The following is a 12410-nucleotide window of genomic DNA, read 5'->3' as shown; positions in this document are numbered from 1 at the left end:
CGTGTGCAGCTTGTTTTGGTGGATCCAACATGGCGGCTCCTCTGGAGGTAATCGTGACCAGTGACTCCGGTTCCCAGCTGTGGAACTGCACCGTGTTCGACCTGCACAGCGGCTCCAGCCTGCTGTCCTACCGGGGCGGAAACAGTTCCACCCGGACCCTGGTGCTCCTCAACGGGGAGCACCTGCTGTCTGCCCAGCTGGGCAAGAACGTCATCAACATGTGGGAGATCCAGAGGAAGGTAAGGCGCGTGGAGAAGAACACACCTGATGCAGTGCACCTTTCTAACGCCCTAGAACACACCTCTCTAACACCCCGTTTATAGAACACACCTCCTGCAGTGCACCTCTCTAACGCCCTAGAACACACCTCTCTAACACCCCGTTTATAGAACACACCTGATGCAGTGCACCTCTCTAACACCCCGTTTATAGAACACACCTCCTGCAGTGCACCTCTCTAACGCCCTAGAACACACCTCTCTAACACCCCGTTTATAGAACACACCACCTGCAGTGCACCTCTCTAACGCCCTAGAACACACCTCTCTAACACCCCGTTTATAGAACACACCTGATGCAGTGCACCTCTCTAACACCCCGTTTATAGAACACACCTGATGCAGTGCACCTCTCTAACACCCCGTTTATAGAACACACCACCTGCAGTGCACCTCTCTAACAACCTAGAACACACCTCCCCAACACCCCGTTTATAGAACACACCTGATGCAGTGCACCTCTCTAACACCCCGTTTATAGAACACACCACCTGCAGTGCACCTCTCTAACAACCTAGAACACACCTCTCTAACACCCCGTTTATAGAACACACCACCTGCAGTGCACCTCTCTAACAACCTAGAACACACCTCTCTAACACCCCGTTTATAGAACACACCACCTGCAGTGCACCTCTCTAACAACCTAGAACACACCTCTCTAACACCCCGTTTATAGAACACACCACCTGCAGTGCACCTCTCTAACGCCCTAGAACACACCTCTCTAACACCTCGTTTATAGAACACACCACCTGCAGTGCACCTCTCTAACGCCCTAGAACACACCTCCCCAACACCCCGTTTATAGAACACACCTGATGCAGTGCACCTCTCTAACACCCCGTTTATAGAACACACCACCTGCAGTGCACCTCTCTAACAACCTAGAACACACCTCTCTAACACCTCGTTTATAGAACACACCACCTGCAGTGCACCTCTCTAACACCCTAGAACACACCTCCCCAACACCCCATTTATAGAACACACCTCCTGCAGTGCACCTCTCTAACACCCTAGAACACCCACGTATCGTCTGCTGTGCATTACATCACTGCTGCTGATATTCAGACCCTCTGACACTCAGAACCCCGTTCAGGACCCACTTTGGAATATACAACGTTTTAGTTAACTGTTTGTGTACCGATACCTTGACGAGACGCTGACGCACAATAAGATGTTGATCACTTTGATCAACACACTGTGGTCTCTTCTTTTGGGTCGGCTGTAGCTCATAGGGATGAGTGGTCGTCATGGTAACCACAAGGTACCCGGTTCCATCCCCGCTCTCCCCATAGTTCATGTTGAAGTGTCCTTGAGCAAGGCACTGAACCCCCAGTTGCTCCTCGGGCTTCACTGCAGCCCACTGCTCCTTAATAACTAAGGATGGGTCAATGCAGAGAAGAATTTACCCAGTGGGATCAATAAAGTGTACATTATTATTATTTTTACAGTTTGCCTCCTGAGAATTACGCCACCATTGTACCTGTTACTTCCTGTTCCTCCAGGATCAGCTGCAGCAGAAGATGGTCTGTCCAGGTCTTGTCACCTGTCTGACCGCCTCCCCTAATGGACTCTTCCTCGCTGCTGGAGTCGCGGAGGCTGTTTACCTGTGGGAGGTGAGTCTTGTTCTTCTTCTGTGGTTCACCTGTGTTACGTACCTGAATATCACACCACGTATACAAAAATCTGAAGTTTAAATGCAACACCTTATTAGCTACACCTCTCCAGTGCTGGGTAGACCCGGTCCAGATTCAATAAACTGCTCCAGGTTATAGTGTCTTTATCTTCTGCACTGTGATGTTTGTCATAATGGAGTCCAGTTCAGAGGGATTTAAATATCCTTCACATTTTGATGACACCACGAGAAGTGGATGGGCCTCGAGTCTCGAGCCAGGTGGAGCTCCAGACTGTGACAGTGATTTAATTTGAACTTATAACGAGCTATACATGAGTCAAGAACACGGTTATCACTGGTAGAATCTCTTTATCTTTAAATCAAACATGTCTCTCCTCTTCTGTGATTGGTTCAGGTGTACACAGGTAAGCTGCTGTCTGTCCTCAGTCGCCACTATCAGGATGTCACTTGTCTGAAGTTCACAGACGACAGCAGCCATTTTGTTTCTGGTGGAAAAGACAACCTTGCTCTGGTGTGGCGTTTGTCCAGGTAACATACACACACCTGTGCATCCAGGTAACACGCACACACCTGTGCATCCAGGTAATGCGCATACACCTGTGCATCCAGATAACGCGCACAGAAAGTGACATTTCTTCAATAAAGTTCAACTACAAAGTGCTATCAGTAAGAGCCATTTAAGTGCTACTAAAGTGTTAAACTACAAAGGGCTATCAGTAAGAGACATTTAAGTGCTACTAAAGTGCTACTACGGCTCTACCTTCCCTATTCAAGGTGTAGTCACTAAGATGTGTTTTTAGTCTGTAGAGACTTCCTGTCCTGATGTCAATGGGGAGCTCGTTCCACCAATGAGGAGCCAGCACAGCAAACAGTCGGGACTTTGAGTGTTTAGCTCGAAGTGAAGGAGCTACAAGCTGATTGGCAGAAGCTGAGCGAAGCTGGGATGTGAGGTTAGACCATGCCCTGGGTGTGAGGTTAGACCATGTCCTGGTGTGAGGTTAGACCATGTCCTGGTGTGAGGTTAGACCATGCCCTGGGTGTGAGGTTAGACCATGTCCTGGTGTGAGGTTAGACCATGTCCTGGTGTGAGGTTAGACCATGCCCTGGGTGTGAGGTTAGACCATGCCCTGGGTGTGAGGTTAGACCATGTCCTGGGTGTGAGGTTAGACCATGTCCTGGTGTGAGGTTAGACCATGTCCTGGATGTAAGGTTAGACCATGTCCTAGATTTAAGGTTAGACCATGTCCTGGATGTGAGGTTAGACCATGTCCTGGGTGTGAGGTTAGACCATGTCCTGGGTGTGAGGTTAGACCATGTCCTGGATGTGAGGTTAGACCATGACCATGTCCTGGGTGTGAGGTTAGACCATGTCCTGGATGTGAGGTTAGACCATGTCCTGGGTGTGAGGTTAGACCATGTCCTGGGTGTGAGGTTAGACCATGTCCTGGGTGTGAGGTTAGACCATGTCCTGGGTGTGAGGTTAGACCATGTCCTGGGTGTGAGGTTAGACCATGTCCTGGATGTAAGGTTAGACCATGTCCTAGATGTAAGGTTAGACCATGTCCTGGGTGTGAGGTTAGACCATGTCCTGGTGTGAGGTTAGACCATGTCCTGGGTGTGAGGTTAGACCATGTCCTGGGTGTGAGGTTAGACCATGTCCTGGGTGTGAGGTTAGACCATGTCCTGGATGTGAGGTTAGACCATGTCCTGGGTGTGAGGTTAGACCATGTCCTGGGTGTGAGGTTAGACCATGTCCTGGTGTGAGGTTAGACCATGTCCTGGTGTGAGGTTAGACCATGTCCTGGGTGTGAGGTTAGACCATGTCCTGGATGTGAGGTTAGACCATGTCCTGGGTGTGAGGTTAGACCATGTCCTGGTGTGAGGTTAGACCATGTCCTGGTGTGAGGTTAGACCATGTCCTGGGTGTGAGGTTAGACCATGTCCTGGGTGTGAGGTTAGACCATGTCCTGGGTGTGAGGTTAGACCATGTCCTGGGTGTGAGGTTAGACCATGTCCTGGATGTGAGGTTAGACCATGTCCTGGGTGTGAGGTTAGACCATGTCCTGGATGTAGACCGGACCCGATCTGTTCGCAGCACGGTACGCAAGTACCAATGTTTTGAAGCGTATGCGGCGCGGCCACCAGTAACCATCGAAGGACACACAGACGTGCATCCAGGTAACGCACACACCTGTGCATCGGTGGGGCAGGATGTAAATCTCAGTTAAACTGAACACACAACCTTCTGGTTTCATCTTCACTGAAACCAGAAGGAAGGAAAGTAATGAAAACAATGGAGAACCATAAAAATCCAACTCTTCACCGTATATTGTGCCTAGCAGTCAAAGGCAAATATGTGAAATTATTTCCAGAGATAATAGAAGAAAAGAGTTGTGGAGACTTTTAATATAACATGTGACAGATGTAGAGACTTTACTTTAATATAAGAAGAAGTTGTCTTGTATTTTAAATAAGAGGTTGTGTTGTTACTCATTAACTTGTGAGGATCGGATGTGTCCACCAGGTGGAGCTCTAACACAGGTGAGCAACTTCAGAGACTTTTGTTCCCATGGCAACACTCCCATCAGTCACTTTGCACAAGTTACAGACCGGATCAATTCATTTGATTAGTTAATAGAAATGTCACTCCTCCCTGATTGGTCAGATCGGGTCTCCGTCACTCCTGTTTTTTTTTCTTCACATAATGAAAGGACCTTTAGCACGTAATCAGTGTGACGTTCATTAACCCTAACCCTGGACAGCACACCTGCATCCAATAATCACAGAAAGTGTTGAAAGCTGCAGCATCAGTTTCCTCTTAAAGTGCCATAAAACGTGTGCGTGCGTGTGTGGTTGTTTTTTTTATTTAACCAGGAAAAGCCTCATTGAGATTAAAAATCTCCTTTACAAGAGTGTCCTGGCCAAGACAGCAAAAGCACATTTAACAAAGTTGCAGACATACAACATAAAACAGTGACAGACGAAGATGAACCTTCCTCCAACTCCTTCAATCTATTTTTAAAACCACCTAAAGAGACCGGCTCCCGTAGACCCAAATCAGTCTGCAGCAGATTCCAAGCCGCAGGAGCAGCAAACCTAAAAGCCCTTTTTCCCATTTCCAGATGGACGTTAGGGACAGATAGCAAGAAGAATCCCAAGTATTTATATGACGATACAGACTCAATCACATTGCCCTGAAATGTAATAATAGCTGGAAGGTTCAGCGGTTTTTTCTTTGAGTTTGTAAACATCATCAGCTTTGTTTTGTCAGGATTCAAAATTAATTTCAACTCATAAACATGTTGAACTGTTGAACATGTCTGTTGAACATTATCAAAAGCTTTTTGCAACTGAGAGAGAGAGCCTGGTGCTGTGTAGGAGCAGAGCAGTAAATAACAGTATCATCTGCATAAAAGTGAACATTTGCATTTGGCACACTTTGGCCGATACTGTTTATATAAATTGTTAATAAAAGTGGTCCTAGGACCGAACCCTGGGGCACACCCTTTATTACATTAAGAGAGCTAGAGGTGATGCCTTCAGCCTGGACACACTGATCTGTTTGAATAATGTTCAAACCAACAGACAGTTTGTTCTGACAGTCCAATTGTAAGAAGTCTATGCTTCATTATTGCATTGTGTCAAAAGCCTTGGACAAGTCAATAAAAAGGGCTGCACAGCGGTGCTTGTTGTCCAAGGATTCAATCAAATCGTTTACTACCTTTTAATGCTGCTGTGGTTATACTATGTTTTTTTTCTAAAACCTGATTGATAATCAGATAAAAACTCCTTAAGTTGCTCTCTCACGATGGATTCTAGTGTCTTAGCTAAAACAGATAGTTTGGAGATAGGCCTGTAAATGTTTAAAAGTGTGGAGTCTCCTCCTTTTAACAGGGGGAGAACAAAGGCAAACTTCCATTTAAGGGGAATTTCATTTGAGACTAAGGAGAAATTAAAAAGATATGTTAAAGGGGGTGCGATGAAATCAGCAGCTAACTTAAAAAAAATATGGTTCTAGGTTATCCGGACCTGCCGGTTTTCCTGTGTCTAAAAGTTTACGGGCTTTGTGCACCTCAGTGACAGTAACGTGCTTAAAACTGAAAGACTGACTAACGTTTTCCTGACTAATTTGACTAGTTTCACAAGGTTCTGTGCTTGGACCAATTTTATTTACCTTATATCTGCTTCCTTTGGGCAACATTATCAGGAAACGCTCCATAAACTTTCATTGCTATGCAGACGATACTCAATTATATCTATCGATCAAACCAGAGGAGACCAACCAGCTCGCTAAAATTCAAGACTGTCTTAAAGACATAAAAACATGGATGACCTGAAAAATCAGGCACATCTTGTCCCAAAAAGATGCAGAAAAGCTGGTTCACGCGTTTGTTACTTCCAGACTAGATTACTGCAACTCCTTATTATCAGGCTGTACCATATTTCCCCACTAGAGAGCTGCGCTCACTAAATGCGGGGCTACTTGTGGTTCCTAGAGTCCTAAAAAGTAGGATGGGAGCCAGAGCCTTCAGTTATCAAGCTCCTCTTTTATGGAACCAGCTTCCACTTTCAGTCCGGGAGGCAGACACAGTCACCTCATTCAAGAATAGACTTAAGACTTTCCTCTTTAATAGTGCTTATAGTTAGGACTGAATCAGGTTTGCCCTGGTCCAGCCCCTTGATATGCTGCTATAGGCTTATAGGCTGCTGGGGGATGTTTTAGGATACACTGAGCACCTATCTCATCTTCTCGCTCTACTTATGGATGAATTTACATCTCTCCATTGCACTTTATTAACTCTGCTTCCTCCCCGGAGTCTTTGACTTCACATCTGATGCGGTGTCTGATGCCTGGTGAACCGGCCTCCCGCGTTGGCCCTGCTGATGCCCCGCCCCCCCTCCTCTCTACCTCCTGTTTCATGGATTGGAGTTCCATTCATACATTGTCATATTCATGTAATGTGTTTATGTAACTTTGTAATGCTGTTCATTCTGTACAAATGACATCTATTCTTCTGTCCATCCGGGGAGAGGGATCCTCCTCTGTTGCTCTCCTGAAGGTTTCTTCCCTTTTTTCCCTGTGAAAGGTTATTTTTGGGGAGTTTTTCCTGATTCGATGTGAGGTCAAAGGTCAGGGATGTCGTATGTGAGGCAAATTTGTAATTTGTGATATTGGGCTATACAAAATAAACTGAATTGAATTAACAATGCAAGGGGGAAGCTCCATACCATTCCTATTTCCAGATAAATATGTTATTGTCTTCCAAAACAGTCTTGGATTATTAATGTGTGTTTGTCTGCATGTGTTTCAGTGTGATCCAGCTAGATTTAAGCCACACACCTGAGCCGCGTCATGTGCTGTCTCGTCACTCTCTACCAATCACAGACTTGCACTGTGGCCTGATGGGAGCTCAGGCCAGAGTCGCCACCGCCTCCTTAGACCAAACTGTCAAGGTGAGAATGCGGTTACATCACCTGAGCAGGTACAACAGTAGTTATTAAACACTGAGGTTACATCACCTGAACAGGTGCAACACTAGTTATTAAACACTGAGATTACATCACCTGAACATGTGCAACAGTAGATATTAAACACAGGTTACATCACCTGAATAGGTGCAACAGTAGGTGTGTGTTTGTGCTTCTAAAGGAGGAGAGCACTGGTCTGCCGTAGTCTCAATCATGTGTATGTGTGTGTGTGTGTGTCTTATGTCCACATTTCTGTATTCTTTAATACATTTCTTATTTTTATGGCCCTCCTATGACTGTGTATTCTCTGAAATGCTGGTTTACAAACCTGTCTGTCTAACCAGGTGTGGGAGTTGTCCTCAGGTGCTCTGATCCTGTCTGTCCTGTTTGATGTGGAGATCATGTCTGTGACCTTTGACCCCTGCGAGTACTTCCTGTTCTGTGGAGGCAGTGACGGAAACATTTTCCAGGTGTCTCTATGCAGCCAGGTGAGTCTCACTCTTTACTTTACGGCCTAAAAAACTGTGACGAAATGTGTTTGTATCAAACTACACCCTACAAACTACACCCGACAGACTACATCCTAAAAACCACATGGTCCTTCAAAATACTATCTATTCTACAAACCATTAACTACATCCTAAAAACCAACAATATATATGCTACAAACTACATCCAATACACTGCATCTTTCAACCTAACAAACGCATCTTACAGGCTGCCCTTTATCACAGGTCTTGTTCGTGACTTTCACGAGTTTAGTCAGAAACGTGCACACAAGATGCATGCTGGAGGTCATGTTGAAGGACTCTGGTAGAGCTCTTCATGTTCCTCCTCCTTTCTATACCTTAGTCTTACAAACTACATCATATGCCCTACAAATGACATCATATACCCTACAAACTACATAATATACCCTGCAAACTATGCCCTACAAACTACATCATATGCCCTACAAACTACCCTACAAACTACATCATATGCTCTACAAACTACACCATATGCCCTACAAACTACACCCTACAAACTACATCATATGCCCTACAAACTACACCATATGCCCTACAAACTACACCATATGCCCTACAAACTACATCATATGCCCTACAAACTACACCATATGCCCTACAAACTACACCCTACAAACTACATCATATGCCCTACAAACTACACCATATGCCCTACAAACTACATCATATGCCCTATAAACTACCCTACAAACTACATCATATGCTCTACAAACTACACCATATGCCCTACAAACTATACCCTACAAACTACATCATATACCCTACAAACTACATCATATGCCCTACAAACTATACCCTACAAACTACATCATATACCCTACAAACTACATCATATGCCCTACAAACTACATCATATGCCCTACAAACTATACCCTACAAACTACATCATATGCCCTACAAACTACATCATATGCCCTACAAACTATACCCTACAAACTACATATGTCCTACAAACTATACCCTACAAACTACATCATATGCCCTACAAACTACATCATATGCCCTACAAACTATACCCTACAAACTACATATGTCCTACAAACTATACCCTACAAACTACATCATATACCCTACAAACTACACCATATGCCCTACAATTCTATTTTAGAAGTTTTAAAAAGCCTCAAAGATGTAATTTATGACTCACTCTCTGAATCTATGACAACCAACGCTGTACTACAAGTCAGTGTGTCTTGAGGAGCAGCTTTTATTTGTATTACATTACGCTCCAAGCAGCGATGTGCGGGTCCTTGAACCCTTGCATGCTGATCTATAGATGACATCCTCATAATCAAACATGGGAAGAATGGTCATTTGTCCGAGTGTTTTTTTTAGCAGAGGCGGTGAAAGCAGAGCGCATTCTGTAGAGGAACCCAATTTTTTTTATGTGATTTTGGACAGCAGTTTGTCAATGGATGGAGAAGGAGAGAGTATTGTCTAGCCAGATTCCTAAATATGTATATTCATTAACCTGGTCTAGAGGAGCTTCATCAAGGGTAGAAATGCTAGGGGCAATTAAGGGTGCACGTCCCTTCTTACCAAACCACATGACTTTGGTCTTAGAGGCATTTAATTGTAAATGCAGACTAGAGAAAGCCCTGTGGATTTTATTGAAACTGTGCTGACGCTTTTTTTTTTTTTGATTACCTGTTCATTTTCCAGCAGCTTGAGATTTATAAAATAAACTTCAGTCTGAAGACCAGTTCCTTGTCTGTGCGAACAGGGTTTGAATGAATGCTGAGCGGTACCTTCAGATATGGTTCCAATGTATACGCTGGTAATGTTCCGCCTGACACCTTTCGTCCCGAATCTGAGCCTAATCTTTACCGGAGCTGTAAACTGATGATGAGCTGCTGCTGTTGGTACACCTAAAAGTGTTTAAACCGTTTGTTTCATCTTCAGAGTCTCAGTCGGGACAAATCGTTCCAGTCAGACAACGATGGCAACCAGGTTTTCAAAGGACACAGGTGAGACGACAACATGTGTTTAGCCCAAACTCGGACCTCATAAAGTTTATTCCATTTACGTCAGTCACCTGTACTAGTGTATGGTGTTCGTACAAGCCACATAGATAACTAAGATTGGAGAAAGATTAGATTATTTATTTTCAGTTTGAATCCTCAAATCTTGTCAAAATCGTCTTGTAATTTAATCTAAAGTCAGTTTGAATAATCCTCAATACACTATAGGACTCTAGTGATCTGAAGTCAGTTAGAATCTTGTGATTGTGTATGAATGTCACTCAGGAACTTGGTGACGTGTCTCTCTGTGTCCATGGACGGGACTCTCCTACTCTCTGGGTCACATGATGAGACGGTTCGACTCTGGGACGTCCAAAGCAAACAGAGCATTCGCTGCCTTGCCCACAAAGGTGTGTGTGTGTGTGTGTGTGTGTGTGTGTGTGTGTGTGTGTGTGTGTGTGTGTGTGTGTGTGTGTGTGTGTGTGTGTGTGTGTGTGTGTGTGTGTGTGTGTGTGTGTGTGTGTGTGTGTGTGTGTGTGTGTGTGTGTGTGTGTGTGTGTGTGTGTGTGTGTGTGTGTGTGTGTGTGTGTGTGTGTGTGTGTGTGTGTGTGTGGTGTGTGTGTGTGTGTGTGTGTGTGTGTGTGTGTGTGTGTGTGTGTGTGTGTGTGTGTGTGTGTGTGTGTGTGTGTGTGTGTGTGTGTGTGTGTGTGTGTGTGTGTGTGTGTGTGTGTGTGTGTGTGTGTGTGTGTGTGTGTGTGTAAGTAAACACATCTTTTTCGACTATCTTGAATAGGGAAGGTAGCGACGTAGTAGCACTTAAATGTCTCTTACTGATAGCACTTTGTAGTTTAACACTTTAGTAGCACTTAAATGTCTCTTACTGATAGCACTTTGTAGTTTAACTTTATCGAAGAAATTGTACTTGCTTGATTCTTGTTGTTCTGAGTTTGGACTCATGGTTTAATGCACTTATTGTAAGTCGCTTTGGATAAAAGCGTCAGCTAAATGACATGTAATGTGTGTAAGTGATCCTAGCAATTTCAATAGGGTCAGTCGCTCGGACCCTAATCAAAAGACTCACGAGGTGCAGATTGTTAAAAACGTGAGTGTGATGGCCCTCATCCAGTCTCCGTCGTAACAACGTCCTCTGACATCACTTCTTTTCTGTGTGTTCAGGTCCAGTGACAAACGCCATCATCGTGGCAGCTCCAGCGAACATGTTTCTGCCAGACAGCCGGCCCGCTGTCCCGCTTCCGCGCTTCAGCCGACACCTGCACGCCCCCGAGGGCGGGGAGTCGGGGGAGGTGTGCGTCCGTCTGGGGCTCTACACACAGGTGAGTCAGGTGACCCGTCAAGACGACACCATCTATGAGCCATGTGTGTGATGTCACTTTATTCTGCTGTGAAATTAGTGTTTTAAAACCGGGTAAACATAAACGTTTTTATTTTGAAATGTTCTTTGTGTTTTCAGGAGGACGAGCAGACGTACCTGCAGAAAGCTGATAGGCTGAAATATTTGATGAACGCTGTGACTGACAAGGTGAGATGGGGTGGGGCTCAAGGCTTGTGACCGGCTTTCGACCTTCACGTCTCGGATTCATCAGGGTTTTTAGTCCAATGTGCCTTCTATCAGAAGGGCACCATGGGACTCAACAGACAATTCGGATGTGTTAGTCAGAGGTCAAAGGTCAGAGCCTGTACACCAACTAGGTCACAACCTGAAAAGAACGAGACACGGAATGTCTGCTCTCTTAAATAATCATTATCAGTTATCAAGACTTAAATAATCATTGATTATTAACACTTTTAATAATAATGTATTATTTGTCAGTATTATTTTTAATGATTTATTATTAATCGGTTATGTTTAACTGTTGAGATCCAAATTCATTCAGTGTTACTCATTATATGAATCATTTCTATCGTATACATTGGCTGTTGTCATTCTGGTCACATGACATCTATTGATTCTCTGATCTGAGGTTTCATGCTTTATTTTCCCTTTGAGGACGCTGTATGGACCTGTACTTTATAGATCTGTTCTAGTCTTCCGACCACTCAAAGCTCTTTAACAGTTCATCACATCATTCACCCATTTATACACTGATTGGAGGAGCTAAGGTACCATCTGCACACCAGCAGTAACTAACTTTATATTTTATAGATTGTATAGTTCCATATGATGATGCACCTGTTGACAGTCGGGTTCTGCTCCCCTGTGTTTCAGTCGGTGTTTGGTGATGGAGAGAACACGAAGGTTCGAGTGGCGGAGCTCGAGGAAGAAGTTCAGACTCTGAAGAAAGTCAATAAAGATCTGTATGACTTCTCCAGCCAGCTGCTCACCAAACCCACATAAACACATGCATATATGTACTCACTGCTACACACGGTACACACACTCTGCTCACCAAACCCACATGAACATACAGGTATACACACACAGATACACACATGATTTGAACATGTACACACAGAAACCCAATCTGTTATGATTTTTGTTAGAAAATAAAAGTATTTTGTTTTCGTAGAA

General features: G+C 44.4%; 1 protein-coding gene across 1 annotated transcript in view; it reads left to right on the top strand.

Moving 5' to 3' along the window:
• Positions 1 to 12410, top strand: part of wdr18 (WD repeat domain 18) — a 12447-nt gene extending 37 nt beyond the window's left edge. The window contains exons 1-10 of the mRNA XM_034531527.1: positions 1 to 239; positions 1790 to 1900; positions 2315 to 2448; positions 7233 to 7374; positions 7734 to 7877; positions 9822 to 9886; positions 10166 to 10290; positions 11057 to 11214; positions 11352 to 11420; positions 12108 to 12410. The exon at positions 1 to 239 is cut by the window's left edge and continues 37 nt beyond it. Of these exons, the coding sequence (XP_034387418.1) occupies positions 30 to 239; positions 1790 to 1900; positions 2315 to 2448; positions 7233 to 7374; positions 7734 to 7877; positions 9822 to 9886; positions 10166 to 10290; positions 11057 to 11214; positions 11352 to 11420; positions 12108 to 12236 (1287 nt within the window). The 5' untranslated portion in view covers positions 1 to 29 and the 3' untranslated portion in view covers positions 12237 to 12410. The remainder of the gene's footprint in view (positions 240 to 1789; positions 1901 to 2314; positions 2449 to 7232; positions 7375 to 7733; positions 7878 to 9821; positions 9887 to 10165; positions 10291 to 11056; positions 11215 to 11351; positions 11421 to 12107) is intronic.

Source organism: Cyclopterus lumpus, chromosome 4 (genome assembly GCF_009769545.1).
Source record: "Cyclopterus lumpus isolate fCycLum1 chromosome 4, fCycLum1.pri, whole genome shotgun sequence".
NCBI lineage: Eukaryota > Metazoa > Chordata > Actinopteri > Perciformes > Cyclopteridae > Cyclopterus > Cyclopterus lumpus.
This window is presented reverse-complemented; position numbering and strand designations above follow the sequence as displayed.